This window comes from Nicotiana tabacum, chromosome 21 (genome assembly GCF_000715075.1).
Source record: "Nicotiana tabacum cultivar K326 chromosome 21, ASM71507v2, whole genome shotgun sequence".
Taxonomy (NCBI): Eukaryota; Viridiplantae; Streptophyta; class Magnoliopsida; order Solanales; family Solanaceae; genus Nicotiana; species Nicotiana tabacum.
In genome coordinates, this window is record NC_134100.1 from 70207214 (window position 1) to 70229580 (window position 22367).

Consider the following 22367-nt stretch of genomic DNA (forward strand, 5'->3'; position numbering starts at 1 on the left):
CAAACGGAAAGTATGTGCTGCACTTTTTTTCCCTTCGTTCAGTTTTTGTCCCAATTGGGTTTTTCTGGCAAGATTTTTAATGAGGTAGTGATGAAAAGCATACTATGAAGACAGCATTGATAAGACCTTTGATAACAAGGCAAATAAACAAGTTTTCACTCGGGGACGATTAGATAATCTTTGCTTCGATAGCAAATTCTCACCGGGAAGTTAAGTTTGCTACCGAAAAGAGGTTACCCGATCGTTCACAAGCACAAACCACTAGAGGATTATTAGGTATTCTTTCGCTCGATAGCATGGGTTCCTACTGGGAAACAAGATATGTTGCCGAATGAAGGATTACCTAGCAATTCATTGGTGGGATCTTCGAAGGTACAAGGCTTCCAGTGTTCCAATTTGCATTCTTCGCATTCGATCACTGGGGGAATGATATGAGGTTACATCAACACTGAATGCCAGGCAACACTGAATGCCACATCAAGCGGGGAACGTAAATCTGGAACATAATACATCATCGGGACCGGGGACTGCATAGCCAGCCCTGTAGAAATAAGTTGTACAAGATAGCCATAAGCCATGGAAATTATTTTATAGCCACAAGTCATGGCAATTTCTTTTCTGCATAGCAAAATACTTATGTACGTTTGAGAATAGAAGGAATTAAATAAAATAAAATCCTTTTGTTTTTATCTTGTTTCTTGTCTGAACGATGACTAATTTTACCATCTGAAAGTTAAATGAGTACTTTAAATGTCTGTACCGTAATGAACATGAGACGTCCTCTTCAAGAGCACTGTAAATATAAGAGTGCCCTCCCTTATAAAAACCCTCACATTAAAGAGTTGGTTCCGGAAGAGTCAATGCCCGGAATCCATAATGCCATTTGGGAAAATACACCCGAAGCTGCATACGAAAAAGAGCTTCCTAAAATAAACCCTAGGCGAGGATAGAGAAGCTCTGGAGAAAAAGATCCGACCATAGGTGATTCCATCGCTACCATGGCCAATCTGGCCGGCGGCCAGTCATGTCTGATGGTTGGTCAGCCTCGGCCCTCCATCACCCCCAGCAACTATGACCATAAACAATAATCCCCAGCCTTTAGATTTTAGTAAAATCCTGAAACCATCCATGTAAAACAGTACCACGCAGGCGTCGACCCTTACCGTGGATCTTATCCCTATGCGATGAGATACTGTAATGAATGGATAGCCTTTTGTCAAGTTTACTGAAGCTGAGGTTAATCATATGAATATGATTGAAGGCTTAAAATATGCTTTAGTTGGCAAATTATCGTATGGTTGGCCAGAAGTTCCAGAGTTGCGTAGAATCATACCAAGTCACTGTGGAATTAAATGAGAATGTAGTGTTGGTTTCCTTAGAGATCGACATGTTTTGATTAGATTGACGTTATGGGAAGATTTTATTAATTTCACGTCGAAGAATGCATATTATGTTAAGGACAAGGCTGGCTATGAATATCAGTTACGCCCATTAATTTACGATGCAAAATTCAAGGCTGGAGAAAAGACACTAATGGCGATGACATGGATTTCCTTCCCACGTTCGCTTCCTAACTTTTTTGTGAAAGAGTGCTTATTTTCATAAGCGTCAGCTGTGGGGAAGCCTTTGCATATTGACATAACTACAATAAATAAAACTCGACCAAGTTCTGCCAGAGTTAAGGTTCTTGTCGATCTTCTAGCTGATTTACCAAAGAAAGTATGCATGGATATTGAGAATTAGGCGACAAGTGAAACACGGATGGAATGGGTAAACATCAAATATGATTATGTACCTGAATACTGTAAGAAATGAATAATGCAAAGGCATGATGTGTTTGAATGCTGGAGAGTTCATCCAGAACTAATGGACTCTAGTGACAAAGGGAAATAGGTAGATCAAGCTAATGTAGCAGCAAAGTTAAATCAACAAGATGGCATTGTGTATGTGAGAAACAAGGGCAAGGAACAAGGACCTTTGATGGTTATTAGCAGTAGGAAAGTAGTTGGGAATGTAGGTGTACAGTGGAAAGAAGTAAGAGACAGGAGGATGAAAAACAAAGGCACTGAATCTGCTGCAGATGAATAAAATGGGAAGGAGATTACTTGTAGATATAAATGCAGGGCAGGAGGTTCAAATAACCAATAAGTTTGTTGTACTAGAGGTGGAAGATGTTGAGATAAATGAGAACAACCAATTGGCATTGGTGGAGAACAACTCTGTCCAGAAAAGTCCTATTCCTAAAGAAACCGGGAGACTAAATCCAGCAGCTAATACACCTAAGTCACCTAGGATTGATACTTCAAAAGTAGGGATAATCTTTATGGAAGGGGACGGGTGTTTCTGATGGAGTTCAAAGGGAGTCAACGACTCAATTGGTTAGTAGAACTTTTGTTCGAAATGTTGCAACCAACTAGTCCTGTCAGGAAATCCCTTCTCAATCCATTGATACAAATGTAGAAGCTATTGATGTTAAGGTTAGTGATCGATTACATCTAGGGAAACTATGGAGTGATCAAGCTGAAGAAGCCTCAGATGAAGGTGAACTACCAGAAGGTGTTAGTGGTGAGGAGGAATCAACAGATGATGAAGAAGGATATGAAGAACAAAGTGTAAATGATGACAAGAACAAGGAAGATCTAAATTCAATGGGCAATCATATTGAGCAAGGGAATAATGCTAATTTGAGAGGTGTATCAAAGGAACAAAAAGGCCAAGCAATGGATATTTCTAACACTAGCAAATGTCTACATTCAATTTCAGTAATTCACAATATGGATAAGAGAGAAACACTGGATCACAAAATAGCTGCAAAAACTGGAATGCATGATACATAGGTGAGTAATGTATATCCTAATAATGTTATGGACAAATAGTTGATGGAACCTACTGTGCAAGAAGCAGGTTTGGGTAATCAGATAGTCAATCCTATGATTGAACCTAGTGGACATATGGTGGAGAACATCAGCAAGAATATAATCCATATACCTAAAAAACATCAATTGATTCCTCAGCATGAAGCTAAGGGTGATGGAGGTAACTTGATAAGGAAAGGTAGAGATCTTGATGCAGAATCGACTACACAAAACTTTATGAATATAGCAAGGCAGGGTGACCTTTCTCCCAGGCAGATTAAGAAGGTAAAGTTAGCTGGCAGAGGTAGAAAGAAGCAACCAAGGGATAATCCTAGTTCACTTCCAGCTGGGGATCAAACAAGAAGGACGGTATCTAAATCTAATTTTTAAAGATGAATGCTTTAATATAGAATATTAGGTTAGTAAACATACACAAAAAAGCCTTTGAAAGGCTTGTCGATATGTACAGGCAACATATGTTTCAATTTATAGGTTTGATGGGGCTAATGCAAAAGAGGAAAAAATTGGAAAGATATTGGAGGAAACTAGGAACCTTACAAGCTTTTGTTAATGTTTCAAATAAGATATGGTTATTTGTAGATGAGGATCATGAAGTTGAGGTGATTATTGATATGCAGCAGCATCTAACACTAAAGCTGACAAACATAGATACCTAAAGATCAGTTATGATGATACTTGTATATGCAAAATGTGATGCAATTGAGAGAATCGAACTTTGGGACTCAGTGTATGGAGTGGCTAGGGATATGTCTACATCTTGGCTCATAGGGGGAGATATCAATGTTACTTGGGACCAGGAAGAAAAGTTTGATGGATTTCTTGTGTCATTGAATGAAGTCGATGATTTTAGACACTGTATGAATACTTGCAATGTCACTAATCTTGGTTTCAAGAGGAGTATTTATACTTGGTGGAATGGGAGATCTAAACAATACTGTATTTTCAAAAGATTGGACAGATGCTTCGCTAATATAGAGTTTCAGCAATTTTGGCTTGCTTTAGAGATTACACACCTGTCTAAGATAGGATCTGATCACAGTCCTATGTTAATATCTTGTAATCCTAACTCTATTCCGATCAAGAAGGCTTTTAGATTCTTGCACTTTTGGATCAAACATCCAACCTTTAAAGATGTTGTTAAAGAAAACTGGCATACAGACTTTGAGGCTAATCCATTTATTTTGTTCAACCATAAGTTGAAGAAGTTAAAGAAGGCTCTATTAATCTGGAGAAAATCAACATATTGGTATATTTTACAAAGGATTAAAAGCTTGGAGGAGGTGGTGTTAGTGCATGAAGCACAGTTTGAAAAAAATCCTACGCAACAAAATCATGAGAGGCTACAAAAAATTCAGGCAGAACTGATCAAATATCTAGCACTAGAGGAGCAATTTGGCAGCAGAAATCTGGAATGAATTGGTTCCAAGATGGTGATCATAATACCAAATTATTTCATGCACATGTGAATGGAAGAAGGAGGAGATTGCAACTTGGTAGAATTTAAAATAGTGATGGACAATGGCTTGAAGGAAAGGAGCAAATGACTAGGGAGGCAGTCAAGTTCTTCGAGACTCAGTCCAAGGAGGAAACTGTACCTATAGATTTTAGGATCATCGATCATGTTCCTCCTATGGTGACTCAAGAGCAGAACCAAGAACTAATGAAGCAACCTGCGAGAGAGGAGGTTAAGCAGGTTGTATATGGGCTAAATGGGGAAAGAGCGGGAGGACCTGATGGTTTTGCTGACAGCTTGCTTCACTCATGTTGGGACATAATTGGAGATGATATATTAGACATGGTGAAGGCATTTTTCAATGGCCAAGAATTACCTAGATTTATGACTCACACAAATTTAGTATTATTGCCAAAGAAGAAGGAAGTCAATACATTTTCAGACATGAGACCAATAAGCCTCAACAACTTCATCAACAAAGTTATTTCCAGAGTTATTCACGAAAGATTAGTAGGCTATCTTCCTAATCTTATCTCAAATAAATAAGCTGGCTTTGTAAAAGGACGGAGTATTGTGGAGAATGTATTGTTGACGCAGGAGATAATTACAAATATTATATTGAGAACGAGGGCAGGGCCAAATGTAGTGATAAAGCTCGATATGAAAAAAGCATATGACAGATTATCTTGGTTATTTTTTCTAAGGTATTGAGAAAAATGGGCTTTCGAGAGAGATTTATTGGCATTGTGTATGGGATCATATCAAACAACTGGTACTCTGTACTACGGAATGGAAAACCTTATAGTTTATTCAAATCAACACGAGGGGTGAAGCAAGGAGATCCTCTATCTCCTGCTCTGTTCATATTAGTAGCTGAAGCATTATCGAGGGGATTAAATGCACTGCACAAGAACTTGTATTTCTGTGGTTTTGGTTTACCAAAGTGGAGTCCAAAGATAAACCATTTAGCATATGCAGACGATACCATTATTTTTTCATCCTAAGATGCAACTTCATTACAATTAGTAATGGAAGTTCTGACTGCATATGAAATAGCATCGGGCCAATTGATCAACAAGACAAAGTCTTCCATCTATATGCACCATTCTACTAGTTCACAGGTGGTGAACAAAATGGAAAGGATCACTGGTATATCCAAGCAAGACTTCACTTTTACCTATCTTGGATGTCCAATCTTCTATGCTAGGAGAAGTATGGACTACTACTAAGGTCTTATCAGTAAAGTAATGGACAGACTACAAGCATGGAAGGGCAAGCTATTATCCATTGGAAGCAGGGCAGTTCTCATCTCACTTTTCTTCCAAAGTATGCCAATTCATCTCCTCTCAGCTGTCAATCCTCCTTCATATGTGATAAACAGATTACACAAGATATTTGCCCAGTTTATTTGGTGTAATACAATGGGAAATAAAAGTAGGCATTTGGGCATCATGGGATACTTTGTGCATGCCTTGTGAGGAAGGAGGTGTTGGTTTTCAATCATTGCATGATATGTCAAAAGCATTTTTTTGTAAGTTGTGGTGGAATTTCAGAACCAAACCCAACCTATGGAGCTCATATATGAGTCAGAAATATTGTAAGAAGCTTAATCCGATGATAGTTCCTTGGAGGGGTGGGTCACATATTTGGAGGAAAATGCTTGAGTGTCGAGATCTTATAGAGCATCAAATCCTGTGGCATCCAAAAATAGGATCATCATTGTTTTGGTTTGAGAATTGGACAGGTGTCACGACCCAATTTTCCCTCCGTTTGGTATCGTGATGGAACCTAGTCTTAGGGACTAGGTAAGACTAACATTAATTGAAACAACAACATTATTTAAATAACGTCTAACAATTTAAAATAGAAATCTCTTACAATTCCCAAAACCGGCAGTACAAGTCATAAGCTCTACAGAGTGTTTGCTAGAAAACCTCTAAATACAACTGTCCAGAAATAGGAATAAATAGTGCAAAACAAAAACTTGAAGGTGACTCCAAGGCATGTGAACGCAGCAGCAGGTTTACCTTGCGCCTCCATAGCAACAGTCCACACAGCTAGCTAACGAACAAGTACCTGGATTTGCACAAAAATGTGCAGAAGTGTAGAATGAGCACACCACAGCGGTGCACAGTAAGTATCAAGACTAACCTCGGTGGAGTAGTGACGAGGAACAGTCAAGGCACCCACTAGTCTAATAAACTGGGCAAGTATAGGTATATGAACAGCAGAAATATAATATCTACACAGAGACTATGCAATATGGCTCACAATACAGTAATGGAAATAAGAAAGGAAATACCAAGTATCAGAGGAATACCATAAAAATGACACAAAAAATTGAATGGAACACAACCTAAATCCGGAATCACAAATACAGCAAAGACAAGTAATAACTCAGCAACTACAACCTCTTTTAGATCAGGTTTTAGTCATCAAACTCCATAAGGGTACCGAGCCTCAGAAAATCACAACTCATGGGTCCCAATACCTGAACTCTAACACTTGGCATCCTGTGCCCTCATTACACTTCATGACCGCACTGACGATTCACGTGCCAATAGAGCCATTCTCACATAGAAGGCAAGTAAACAAGGGTGAGCATCTATTCTCAACAATATCAAGAATACCTCTTATCCGATAAGGGTGCTTAACTACGTGTATGCTTGTGCAAGTGTCCTACCATAGTCCATATCAGCAAATAAGCATAAGGAAAAAGAACGGACAGCACGTAGAATATTTTCTCACAACTTTCACAAGATAAAGCTCACACAGGTACGTATACCACTACACAAATATCAACAATAAGAATGCCCCTAGGCCACAAATCATCACAATTCAATCCCTGACACAACCCACCTTGTCTCGCCACGTGTACAATAATAAAGTAAGTGTCTGCCTTGTCTCATATTATCATATATATATATATATATATATATATATATATATATATATATATATATATATATATATATATATATATATATATATATATATATATATATATATATATATATATATATATATATATATATATATATATATATATATATATATATATATATATATATATAAATATCAATAGTAATAATAGCACGACAGAAACCTCGTACAACCCCATACAACAATCGCACGGCAGAAACCTCTTGCTTTACCACAACAAGTATAACAACAACAATGACAATAATACAAAGTACGACAAGTACATCAACTCAAGAACTTTAAATAACAAAGAAACGGTAGAACCAATTCACAAGGAATGACCATAGTAGAGAATGCTAGGCGTAAAGAGAACAACTCAACAAGGGAAAACTAATATGTAGCAACGATCCCACAATATACATTTCAACAACAGGGAATCTAACACGAGTGAAATAATTCCAAATAAAATAAGTCGACTAAGATATAGGATATCTAAAACTTCTTTTAAGGTTGAGGAATTTCGAAGGATATTCAACAATTCAATTAAGGATAAGCAACGGAAGATAATCATAACCTCAATTAAGACTAAACAAATTATAGGATGAGATAATAATAATTCCAAATAAAGATAAGCAGTTATGAAAAGATAGCATGATAATAGAGGAGGTAAAATCTTCAGTTAAGTCAAATATGAGTCAAATAGGCAATAAGAGTGAATCATGAAAGCAATTAATTTTAATTAAAGCATGTAGAGGTGAAACTAGGAAATAGAAACTTAACCATATCAAGAACAACTTCATACTCGATGAATATAAGGACCTAAGAATCCTAAAAGGGCTAACTTTCCACAAATAAGTCTGAGCACGCACTCGTCACCTCACGTACATGGACTACAATCAACATAGAAGACTCAAATCCTAAGGGAAAAATCCCCCACACAAGGTTAGGCAAGATACTTACCTCAAAGAAGATAAACTGATACTCAAAAATGAACTTGTCGGGTGAAATGACCATCAGACGGCTCAAATCTAATCAAAATAACTTCAAAGCACAATAAAACTCATAAGAAACTATTCCGGATTATAAAGCTTTAATTTTTATCAAAATCTAAAAATCGGTCAAAAGGTCGACCCTCGAGCCCGCACCTCGGAACCCGACAAATTTTACAAAACACGAACACCCATTTTGATATGAGTCCAACCATACAAAAATTATCAAATTACGATACCATTTCGTCCCTTAAATCATGATTTTTCATTTTGGAAATTTTCTTCAAAAATCACCATTATCCTCAACTCAAAACATAAATTAAATAATAAAAATAAAGATACAATCATGGAATATATAAAATTCTAGGTGAAGGATACTTACCCAATCGATTTGCTTGAAAAAACCACAAAGAAGCGCTCAAAACCGAGCTCCAAAAGTCAAGATATGATAAAAATGGCCTAACCCTCAGAATAGAGAACTTATATTCTGCCCAGGTGTTTATGCATCGCGAACGCGGAAGAGAAATCGCGTTCGCAGAGAAGGAAAATGGAAACTGCCCAGTTGTGCTACGCGAATGCAACAACACGTTCGCGAACGCGGAGAGGAAAAATCTGATGGCCCAACGACTGCTCTTCGCGAACGCGTGATAGGGAATGCGAACGCAAAGAAGGGGGTGGCAGAACTTTTCGAACGCGAGAGGGTGACTGCGAACGTGAAGAGGAAATATTTCACCCTCCAAAATAACACTACGCGAACGTGAAGAAAAGGACGCGAGATGAAGGAAACCGGATGACGGATAACATCAGTTCAAAATAGGAGGAAATGACCTGTAGCCCATCCGAAACACACCCGAGGCATCCGAGACCCATCTAAACACACAAACAAGTTCCATAACCTAACATGGACTCGCACGGGTCTCAAATCACATCAAATAACGCCAAAAATACAAATCTCCCCACGAATCGAACTTATGAACTTTTAAATCTTCCAATTTCTAAACTCACGCCGAAACCTATTAAATTAACCCGGAATGATGTCAAATTTTGTAAAAAAGTCCTAAATAATATAACGGAATTGTTCCAACTCTCAGAATCGTATTCCGACCCCGATATCAAAAAGTCCACTTCCAGTCCAAATCTCCAAAAATTTAACTTTCGCCATTTCAAGCCTAAATCTGCTACATACCTCAGATTTACAGTCCGGACATGCTCTTAAGTCCAAAATCTTCCAACGGAGCTAACAGAACTGACAAAACTCTATTCCGGAGTCGTCTTCACATAGTTCAAACTACGGTCAAAATCCTAAGACTTAAGCTTCTGTTTTAGGGACTACGTGTCCTAAATCACTCCGAATCATCCGGTAACTGAAACCAATCACGCACGTAAGTCAATACACATAATACGAAACTGCTCAGAGCCTTATATCACCGAACGGGATATACTTTCTAAAAATAACTGACCGGTTCGTTACAACAGGATTGGGTGCTCTTTATTTTGTTACACTCCCAGATTTTGATTGTGATGAATCAATTCATAACATTTAAGATGTAGTACTGGATGGACAGTGGGATGAGGAGAGAATCAGAGAAATTTTTCCTGGGGATTTAGAAGATCATATATTGGAAGATATCAAACCACATGTGCTTCGTGATGTACTTGATAAACCTTCATGGATGCTTGAAACAAGAGGGGAGTTTAGTGTGAAATCAGCCTGGGAATACCTGAGAAAAAGGAAAGAATCATGTAATGCATATAGGATGATTTGGGTAAAGGGATTACTTTTTAAAATATCTTTTTTATCTGGAAGGTTTGGAGAAATAAACTGTCACTTGATGATTGTTTTAGGAGATTAGGATATTTGATGGCATCTAAGTGTTGATGTTGTGTTAACCCAAGGGAGAAAACTACGCAGCATGTTTTTTTCACTTCATATGTTGTTGTGAGAGTGTGATCGTACTTCCTATGTAATGCAGGTATATAAATAGAAGGGATCACATTGCATCAGGCTGTGATCAAATGCTGGACCGCCAGAGTAATACCTCGACTGCAACCTATAATACAAGCATTACCATCCATAATTATTCGGGAACTTTGGAAAAGAAAAAACAACTACAAGCATGGGGATACAATCACTGTAAATAGAGTGATTTACTAGATTTCATCCACTCTTCAATCACTTATCAAATACAAGAAACCTGTCATTCAGCAAGTCCCTCATAAATGGCCAAATCAGATTGAGCTGCTGGAGAAATACACTCCAAATTTGCAGATTACTAAAGTTATATGGGAATACCCAAGCCCAGGGTGGGTGAAGGCTAACACAGATGGGGCTTCTAGGGGCAATCCTGGGAGAAGTGCTATTGGTTTTGTGCTGAGAAATGAGGAGGAAGATATGATATATGCATATGGCAAGGAAGTTCAGGAGGGGACAAATACAAAAGCAGAGGCAAGGGCAATATTGGAGGTTATGAGGTACTGTGTAGAACATGACTAGATTCTTATTGAGTTGCACACATATTCAATGTTGATCAAAAATTCTGTGAATGGAGAGTGGTTTGTCCCTTGGTGTGTGGCTGAATATGTGGAGGAAATTAAGGAAATCATGGCACGATGCAATATAACCGTGGCCCATACACTGGGGGTGGGGGGGGGGGGAAATAGTTTGGCTGGCCATCTAGCTAACTATGCATTAGATGTTGGAGATATTGAGGCACATGGTTTTTGGGAGCTAGATATTCAGGGGATGATGATAGTAAATAATGACAAACTACAATGCCCGTATCTAAGAATAAGAGTTGCAGAAAATTAGGAGGAGAGGAGATAACAAGGTGGAGTAGCAGGCTGGAGGCAACTGGAGTAAAATCCTGTGAATATCATACTCAAATCTTAGAGGAGGAGAGTATGATGGACTGTTGTTTTTCTATTGAAAGAAGGGCGATGAAGCTGGGAATCAAAATGAGAAGAGGAGGTCATATGTAATGCTGTGATCGAATCCTTTGGGAGGAGGTCATAATGCACTATTTTTTGACTAACATTGTGTTCTTTTTTGCAGAAAACTTTACTGTCACCATTCCTCACCTACTGATTAAACTTCTATAGGTGGCATTAGCACCATGTGCGTATTCCCAGGAAGGAAGGTCACTTGTGAGTATAAGCAAGGAAGCATGGAGGATCTCCAGTGCATAAGGGAATGAAACCTATCATTGGAAGGTATAGATAAAGGAAAAGAAATACTGGAGATACAAGAGAAGACTGCCCAGAATTTTCAGCATGACACTCATGGAAAATACCTCTTTGATACCCAAATATGGGTACAATGAAGGAAATGTTACTCTTAACATACTTTATTTATTGATATGACTTCAAACGGTGGTATTAGCACCTAGTGCTCATTCCCTTGGAGAAAGATCAGTAGTAAGCATAAGCATGAAGACTAAGGAAGATAATGGGCAGATGATCTTAAATTGAGTAAACTGGAACTTTTTGCTAGTTTCACATATCAATCACTGCCTCACAATGTAATCTACTACGGTTAGACGATAGACATGAATAAAATATAGCTTAATTTTCATAAAAGAAGAAACTCACATGAGGAACACTTACTGCCCAGGTGCTCGTTTATCATATATGATGTGGGATTTTGGTGCTAAAAATTGAGATCGATGAGTGCAGTGTGGGAAATCTTAGTGCACTTCATAAAGTCTATATCACAGGAATGCTACCCAACAAATGTTTTTTGCTGGAGCTCATATGACATCTTCATCAAACAAGACAAGTTCATCTATGTGCCAAACTGCTGGACCATAAAACAACATGAGGATGCGTGGGACTGTGTTATGTTTTATTATGTTGTAGGTGTTCTACTGGACCCTAAACATCATGAGGAAGGACTAATGACAGAGGATTGGAGTGGCAGAAGAAAAGATAGACAAGAGATGAAGCTGGAAAATCAAAGGCATGGCAAGACAGTAGACTATGCGATTAAAAAGCGAGTTGTTATGTAGATGATCATAAGAGTTACACACGTAAGGAAGATGCAAATACAGGCTAGGACAGGCAGTTTGGAGCTTCACAACTGGATTTATTACGTGCATATTTGATACATCAAAGTGAAATTGGCCAACTTTACAACAAAAGAAGACTACATATGGGACTCAGTTGTGAAGACTTAGCATGGCTAGTTTTTATTTGCTTTATTAGTTTGTATATAGTGATATCAGTATGGATTACATAGCTCAACATTGATAATAGGAACTATGTACTCGTCAAAATTTATTTATTTCATCTTGTAAGACCTCCTGACACGTTGTTTTGCTTTTGAGTTTTATATGTATAAAAACTAGACCTAAGCGCATCGCCTAGTGGATTTGCTAAAAAAATGACGCAAAAAGCAAACTTACGCAAATGTTTATTTAAACCCTCATGTAAAAGGGATAATTCTCGGAACTAAAATTCTTCGAAGAAAAAGCATCTGATATTACACACAATAAAGCGCGAACACAATTACATGCGCAGAATACATAAGCAAGTACGAAAGTTAAAGACTTGCATGAATATTCAGAATGAAAATAAGACACAAACGGTACTTGAGCAAAAATATATTTTTATTTACAAGTGCGCGTCAGAGTGATAAAGGTAAAAAAAAAAAAGGATAAATCTAAGCTGCAGCATCTCCGAAATCAGAAGGAAGAGAAGTATTCGCATTCCCGGGAGTTGGTTCCACTGATGGCTCAACGTTTTCCCCAGCTTGGTCTTTGGCATCATTACCTTCTGATATCTCTTCAGTTTCTGAAAACTCAGAATAGGAATCAAAAGAACATGGAGCGTCAGGCTGCGACGGGAGTCCATTTTATGCAGCCAACTCAAGCTCTCTAGCCTTAGCAATTTTGGCATCAATGTCAATGATACCGGTCTTGGCCTCTTCCAAGGTTTTTCTCCTCACACTATACATGGAATAAGTTTTTTCAACAATGAGGGAAGCCGCTCGGCGCTTAAGTTCTTCTTTGAGTTGAGTAATTTCGGCGAAAAGGTTTTTCCGAGCGGACCTAGCAGATTTGAGACTAGCATCGAGCTCACGGACAGTTGAACTATAGAGCCTTTTACGCTCGATAGTTTTCCTGTACTTCTCCTCCAACTGGGTATGTTTCGCTACCACAGCAGCAAGCTCGTCCATTTTGGAGTTTAAGGTTGACTCTAAGTTAATCACTCTTTTAGCGGAGGCAGCCTTATATCGGTTGCAGCAAGAATGGCGTCCTGGACTTCAGCCCATTTAGCCTTGACTTCATCAAAGCTAACCCTCAGCGGGCCAAATTCTTGGTTGAGGGTTATCACTTTTTGCTCGCTTTGCTGTAAACGAGCTTCCAAAACATCAGCCTTGGTGGCTCTGCTTTCTAGTTCCGAGAGGCAGAGAACAGACTGGTCCCGTTCCGCCAAAAGCTAATCCCGTTCAAAAGTAAGTTCTTCCTTATCATGAATCAGCCTTTGAAGTCCCTCAAAAGCAAGAGAATTATCCTGCAAAACGAGAAGAGGTAAAACTCAAAATACATTCATTCAAAAGTAGGGGAAATAACAAAGGAAGAAAGAAAAATACCGATGCGGCGCTACGCATAGCATTATTCAACAAACAGTCCCCATGAGTGTCTTAATCTTCTCCCGCTCTTTTTCTGAAGCCAAAGGCTTCAGATAGTTAGCAACCTCCACTGGACTCGAAAGCAAGTTGCACCCGGTGAAGACCGAAAGGGTAACACTCCTCCTCCTTTGTGGATCCTCAGAAGGGGCAGCATAATATTGCCCCAAATTCCCATAAACTGGGGACTATGGAGGAGGGATACCTTCTTCATGGTTAGGTGCGGCAGATGGAAATGATGTAGCAACCACTATTTGAAGAGTGGACGAAGATGGAAATGATGTAGAATCTGTTGGTGATGGTGAAGGTGGAGATGAAGCCGATGGAGTTGAAAAGTGTGAAGCTGCTACATCAAATACAGTGCTAGTTGTTTGATGCTCGCCAACCAAAGACGGCACGGACCTGGTACTCTGCCTTGGAGTACCGAGCATAACAATTAGGGCTCGAGAACAGGAGTTGGCATTATCTACCAAATCAAATTCTCCCCAAAGTGCCGAGACATCATCCTATGTTAGTATGGCTGTCCCAACAGGTTGAGCATCCTGTTGAGATAACGAGGATCGTCTCCTTCTATGTAAAGAAGCTCCCTTATCCTTAGCTTCTTCATCATCATCGATCATCATAGTGTCCAGTCATCATCGCCACCGGAGATGACTCGAGGGCATCAACCTTTGCCCTCTTATTATTTTCCCTGGCCGCAGAGAAACTTCTTTGTCACGACCCGAAATTCCCACCTTTGGGACCGTGATGGCGCATAATATTTCACTTGCTAGGCAAGCCAACGTTAGAATATAATTAGCTAAAATTTATTAATAACAAAGAAAACAAATGCGTAAATAAAGTTTGAAATAAAGTGAATACTCCATAATACTAGCGACGTCTTAGTACCATCCCAGAACTGGTGTCACAAGTACACGAGCTTTTAGAATAATACAAACGAGATTCTGAACAAAATAAAGCTGTATGAAAGAAAGCGCACAGCTAAAATAAAGTAGAAGGGGACTTCAAAACTGCGGACGCTGTGTAGTTATACCTCAAGTCTCCTTTGGGTAGCTGAAATCTGAGCAAGTCTAATGGTATGCCGTTGGGACCAACTCCAAAATCTACACAAAAAGTACAGAATGTAGTGTGAGTACAACCGATCACATGTACTCTGTAAGTGCCGAGCCTAACCTCGACAAAGTAGTGACGAGACTTAGGCAGGTCACATACATTAACCTGTATGCAATAATATTAATAACAACAATAATAGAAATAAAACAGGTAACTCATTTCAACAGTTAAAACCAACTCGGCGGTCATAACCAATTATCATTTCAATCAATTTTCGTTGCGGCATGCAACCCGCTCCAACAATATAATTCTTAAATAAATTTCCGTTGCGGCATGCAACTCGCTCCAACAATATAAACTTAAAATATAATTCATTGCGGCATGCAACCCGATCCCCCAATATATCCATTTTCATTTTCGTTGCGGCGTGCAACCCGCTCCAGCAATATAAAATTACCAACTCTTGATTGTAATCAAAATACTCCAATAAATACCACATTCAATAAGAAATTATTAGACAACAAAGCATACAATGATTATAATTTATACATGAAACAAGTAATGACAAGTAGCAATTAATTGTGAAAAAATCAGGGAGAAAATAGGCAATTTCATATTTAATATGTTAAATGTCAAGTTGCAATTAAGACACATAAATCAAATAAGTATGCAACAATTATTGCATGAATTCAAGAATTAATGATTGACAAGGAATATGAGAGAAATAATTATTATAACAATTACTTCGGGTCTTAAAATAATTTATGATTTTTAAATAATTATGCAAATAATTAATTTGACAAAGTATAGGCACTCGCCACCTTGCCTATACAACGTTACACATGAAGTTCATGTAACAAATAATTCAAGGGTTCTATTTCCTCAAGTCAAGGTTAACCACGACACTTACCTTGTTTTGTAACCAAATTAAAGATTTCAATAAACCTTTGCCTCGCGAATTCGTGTCCGAAATCATCAAATCTTGTCATAAACAATTCAATATATTCAATACAAATCGTAGGAATTGATTCCATATGAATTACTAATGTTCCGGATTAAAATCCGAAATTTATCTAAAAAATCAACAGTGAGGCCCACGTCTCGAATCTCGTAAAAATATACGAAATCTGTACACCCGTTCCAAGATTAGTTCAACCATATAAAAATTATCAAATTCTGATGTCAATTGGACCTTCAAATCTTAATTTTTCGTTTTTGAAATTATTTTCAAAAATACCAATTTCTTCCATCTAAATCCAAAATAAATAATGAATATAGACATGGATTTATGAAATATAATCACTTTTGATTATAGAACACTTACCCAATTCAAAGTCATGAAAAACCCCTTTGAAATCGCCCAAATCCGAGACTCAAAACTCAAAAATGAGTAAAAATGGCTAACTCCCGTTTTTATGTAGTCTGTCCAGCATTTTTGCATCTACGGACGAATTTCCGCATCTGTGAGCTCGCATTTGCGAGAAAAATCTTGCTGCGAAATGGGCTTGCCTAGCGTGTGTCCGCATCTGTGGAAATTGAGCCGCATTTGCGGCTGCGCAGAAGCGCAAGAAGGAGTCGCAGAAGCGGTACCTTCCGCATTTGCGAAGACCAAGCCGCAGAAGCGGTGGTCGCATCTGCGACCATTTTCTCGCAAAAGCGAGTAGACTTCCCAGACTCCCAATCGCAGAAGCGACGAGGCTCTCCGCATAAGCGGGGCCGCACCTGCGCTCCAAAAGTCGCAGGTGCGTAACACGAGAGCCAGACCTGCAAACTTTTACAAAAATGATCTGAAACACGTCCAAACATCACCTGAGCCCCTCGGAACATCATCCTATTATACCAACCAGATCCATAACATAATAAGGACTTATTCCAGGTCTCAAATCACATCAAACAACACCGAAATTACAATTCGTACCTCGATTCGGACTTTTGATTTACAAACTTTTCAATTTGCAAAACTCGTGCCAAAACATATTAAACAAATCTGGAATGACTTCAAATTTGGCACACAAGTCATAAATGACATAACGGAGCCATTCCAATTTCCAGAATCGGATTCCGACCCCGATATCAAAATGTCAAATCTATGATCAAACTTGGGAAATCTTTAGCCTTTAAATTACCAGTTTCCATTAAATGGCCATAACTTGAGTTGGGGACCTCCAAATTCAATTTCGGGCATACACCCATGTCCCAAATCACGATACGGACCTACTGGAGCTGTCAGAATACTGATTTGAGTCCCTCTGCTCAAAATATGCCAAAGTCAACTCAGTTGAGTTTTAAGGCTCTATTTCATATTTTAATCAATTTTTCATATAAAAACTTTTTGGAAAATTATACGGATTGCGCACTCAATTTGAGAAATGATGAATAGTTCTATTTGAGGTCTCAAAACATAAAAATAATTATTAAATTTAAAGATGACCTTTTGGCTCATCACATTCTCCACCTCTAAACAAACATTCGTCCTCTAACGGAATTAGAAAAATACCTGAGCTGGTGAAAATATGTGGATATCTACTCCGCATGTCTGACTCAGACTCCCAAGTAGATATTTCTACCTGCTGACCTCTCCATTGCACCCGAACTGAAGGATAAATCTTCGACCTCAACTGTCGGACCTGCCGGGCTAGAATAGCTACTGGCTCCTCTTCATAAGTCAAATCTTTGTCCAATTGGACTGAGCTGAAATCTAATATATGGGACGGATCACCATGATATTTTCGGAGCATAGACACATGGAACACTGGATGAACCGTGGATAAACTAGGTGGTAATACAAGCCTGTAGGCTACTTCGCCCACCCTTTCAAGAATTTCGAAGGGTCCTATATACCTAAGGCTCAACTTGCCCTTCTTTCCGAACCTCATTACACCTTTCATAGGTGAAACCCGGAGCAATACCCTTTATCCAACCATAAATACAATATCACGAACTTTACAGCCGGCATACCTCTTTTGCCTAGACTGAGCTGTGCGGAGTCGATCCTGAATAATTTTGACATTATCCAAGGCATCTTGAACCAAATCGGTACCAAACAACCGAGCCTCTCCCGGTTCAAACCAGCCAACTGGCGAACGACATTGCCTTCCGTATAATGCCTCATATGGAGCCATCTAAATTCTTAACTAGTAGTTGTTATTATAGGCAAACTACGCAAGTGGCAAGAACTGATCCCAAAACCTCCAAAGTCTATAACACAAGCGCGGAACATATCTTCCAATATATGAATAGTGCGCTATGACTGTCCGTCTATCTGTGGATGAAATGCTGTACTCAACTCAACCCGTGTACCTAACTCACGTTGTACAGCCCTGCAGAAGTGCGAAGTGAACAGCGTACCTCAATCAGAAATGATAGATACAGGCACACCGTGAAGGCGGACAATCTCACGAATGTAAATTTCAGTTAACCGCTCTGAAGAATAGGTAACTGCCACAAGAATGAAATGTGTTGACTTGGTCAACCTGTCCACAATGACCCAAACTGCATCAAATTATCTCTGAGTCCATGGGACCCCAACAACAAAATCCATAGTGATACGCTCCCACTTCCACTCAGGAATTTTTAACTTTTGAAGCAAACCACCAGGTGTCTGATGCTCGTATTTGACTTGTTGACAATTTAGAAACTGAGCTACATATGCAACTATATCCTTCTTCATTCTCCTCCGCCAATAATATTGCCGTAAATCTTGATTCATTTTGGCGGCACCTGAATGAATAGAATACCTGGAACTGTGTGCCTCTTCAAGAATTAATTCACAAATCCCATCCACATTAGCCACACAAATACGACCCTGCATTCGCAGAAATCCATCTTCCCCCACAGAAACCTGTTTGGAATCACCGTGCGGCACCGTGTCCTTTAGGACAAGTAAATGAGGATCATCATATTGCCGTTATATGATGCACTCATATAAAGAAGACCGAACGACTGTGCAAGCTAGAACCCAACTGGGTTCAAAAATATCTAACCTCACGAATTGATTAGCCAAGGTCTGAACAGCTGCCACTAACGGTCTCTCACAAACCGGGATATACGCAAGACTGCCCATACTCACAGCCTTTCTACTCAAAGCACCGGCCACTACATTGGCCTTTCCGGGGTGATATAAAATAGTAATATCATAATCTTTAAACAACTCCAACCATCTTCTCTGCCTTAAATTGAGATCTTTTTGCCTGAAAAGATACTGTAGGCTACTTTGATCAGTGAATACCTCACACGAGACACCATAAAGGTAATGCCTCAAAATCTTCAGAGCATGGACATTGGCTGCCAATTCTATGTCGTGAACACGATAATTCTTCTCGTGAACTTTCAACTGCCATGATGCATATGCAATCATTTGCCATCCTGCATTAATACTACACCAAGCCCAACACAAGATACATCACAATACACCATATAAGATCCTGAACCTGTGGGTAATACCAACACTGGCGCTGTAGTCAAAGTAATCTTGAGCTTCTCAAAGCTCAATTCACACTCGTCTGACAATACGAATGGAACACATTTCTGGGTCAGTCTTGTCAATGGGCTTGCTATATATGAAAACCCCTCCACGAAGAAACGATAATAACATGCCAAACCTAGGAAACTCTGGATCTCTGTAACAGAAGTAGGTCTAGGCCAATTCTGAACAGCCTCAATCTTCTTAGGATCCACTTTGATGCCTTCAGTTGATACAACATTCCCCAAAAAGGCAACTGAGCCTAACCAACATTCACATTTTGAAAATTTAGCATATAACTGATTATTCTTCAAAGCTTGAAGCACAATCCGAAGATGTTGCTCATGCTCCTCTCGACTGCTGGAGTAAATCAAGATATTATCAATGAACATAACCACAAAGGAATCCAAATAAGGCTTGAACACCTGATTCATCAAACCCATAAATGTTGCTATGGCATTTGTCAGCCCAAATGACATCACTAGGAATTCGTAATGCCCATACTAAGCCCGAAAAGCAGTCTTAGGGACCTCAGATGCCCTAATCTTCAACTGATGGTAACCAGACCTCAAGTCGATCTTTGAAAATACCTTGGCACCTTGAAGCTGATCGAATAAGTCATCAATTCTTGGCAGTGGATACTTGTTCTTGATAGTAGCCTTGTTCAACTACCAATAATCTATACACATTCGTATGGAACCATCTTTATTTTTCATAAACAACACTGGTGCACCCCAGGGCGAGACACTAGGTCTAATAAATCCCTGATCAAGCAAGTCTTGTAACTGCTCCTTTAGTTTTTTCAATTCCGGCAGGGCCATACAGTATGGTGGAATAGAAATGGGCTGAGTTCTCGGAGGCAAATCAATATAGAAGTCTATATCTCTGTCGGGTGGCATCCCCGAAAAATCTGCAGGAAATACTTCTGAAAAGGAACAAAAAGGAAATACTGGTACTGAGTCCATAAAAGGAACATTCGCACTGGGATCACGAATATAAGCCAAATAGGCTAGACACCCCTTCTCGACCATACGCTGAGCCTTCATATAAGAAATAACCCTGTTGATATAATGATCAGGAGTTCTTTTCCACTCTAATCAATGTAACCCCAGCATGGCTCACCATCTTGGCATGACAATCCAATATAGCATGATAAGGTGACAGCCAATCCATACCCATGATGATATTAAAATCTACCATATCAAGAAGTAGAAGATCCATACTAGTCTCAAGACTCCCAATAGTAACCACACACCGAACGATAGACATGATCTACTATGATAGAATCTCCCACCGGAGTGGACACACACAGGAGAACTCAGAGAATCATAATGAATCACCGGATATGAAGCAAAATAAGAGGACACATGGGAATAAGTAGATCCTGGATCAAATAGAACTGAAGAATCTCTATAGAAAACTGGAACAATACCTGTAATCACAATATCGGATGATTCGGACTCAGGCCTAGCCCAAAAAGCAAAAAATTAAGGCTAGGCCCCACCACTCTGAACCGTGTCTCTAGGACGGCCTCTACCTCTAGCGGCCTAACCTCCACCTCTAATTGCCTGTCCTCTACCTCTAGCCGATTTACCCCTACCTCTAGCTGGCTGAGCAAGCGGTGAAGTAACCGGTGGCGGTATGATGGCACGAGAATCCAGTCGAGATCTGTTACTCGACAACCTAGGGAAATACCTCCTGATGTGACTAATGTTCCCACACTCATAACACCCATCCTGCTGTTGAAGCTGAAGCTGACCCGAACGGGCCAGATAACCATTGTAGTGACTCTGGAGTGGTGGTGCACTGATAGAAGCTGAATGTTCACTAAATATTGGCTGCCCAGAGTAAGGGATAATAGGACTGTGACTCCCTAAAGCACCGTAAGATACCTGAAGTGCTGAATGAAACTGTCTGGGAGGGTGACCCTTACCAAAATTACCCCTGCCTCCAAACGAGGCACCACTGAACCTACCGAACTGACGAGGCCTCTTATCAGACCCCTGCCCTCTCTCTTGTGTAAGAACCATCACGATCGTCTTAGCAACATTAGCAGCCGCCTGAAAGAAAATTTAACTTCCGGTCTCCTTGTCCATCTGAAGCATGATAGGGTGAGTGAGTCCATCAATAAACCTCCTCACTCTCTCTCCCTTAGTAGGTAGTAAAAGGAGAGCATGATGGGCTAAATCCACAAAATGGTCTCGTACTGAGTAACAGTCATACTGCCCTGCTGTAGACGCTCAAATTGCTTGCGAAAATCCTCTCTCAATGTAATAGGGAGGAACTTCTCTAGAAATAGCCATGAGAACTCCTCTTAGGTCAATGTAGGCAATCCAACTGGTCTGGTCAGCATATAATCTCTCCACCACCTCTTGGCAGAACCCGTTCATCTCAAATACAACAAAATCGACCCTATTGGTCTCAACTATACCCATGTTCCACAATACCTCATGGCAGCGGTCAAAATAATCTTGTGGGTCCTCAGAAGGTGTACCACTGAAATGAACTGGAAAGAGCTTAGTAAACTTGTCCAACCTCAATAAAGCCTCAGAAGACATAGCGGGCCTATCACCGGCTTGTGCCTCAACAACTGCTGAATTACCCCAACTGGCGGGGCTACTGGAGCCTGATACTGGGGAGCCATCTACTTCGGAGCGGGAGTAGTGGGAGTTTGTGCTCCTCCCCCAGCCTGTGAGACGGTTGGTGCCAATGGAAATGTAGCATTCTAGGCCGCGCCCTTCATAAAACTCACCAAGCGGACAGGAGCGTCCTGAAGTATTGGAGTAGCTATGAATCCCTCTGGAACCTGAACTGGTCCACCCGGTACAGTCTAAACTGGAAACTCCTCCTGAAGATCCACCTGAGGTTTTACTACAGTAGCTGCTGCTCGAGCTCGAGCTTGAACTTTTTCTCTGCCTCTGCCTCGGCCTCTAGCGCGACCTTGGCCTCGACCTCTACCCCTGGCCATAGTTGCCACCGGGGGCTG

General features: G+C 39.8%; 1 protein-coding gene across 1 annotated transcript; it reads left to right on the forward strand.

Moving 5' to 3' along the window:
* The first annotated feature begins 3544 nt into the window (after nt 1-3544).
* Nucleotides 3545-4291, forward strand: LOC142175286 (uncharacterized). The gene has a single exon (XM_075241871.1). The coding sequence runs from the start codon at nt 3545-3547 to the stop codon at nt 4289-4291; it is 747 nt and encodes a 248-aa protein (XP_075097972.1).
* The last annotated feature ends 18076 nt before the right edge of the window (nt 4292-22367 follow it).

What these genes read in the sequence shown, in the direction of transcription:
- LOC142175286 (XM_075241871.1), top strand. Translation starts at nt 3,545, where the DNA reads ATGATACTTGTATATGCAAAATGTGATGCAATTGAGAGAATCGAACTT.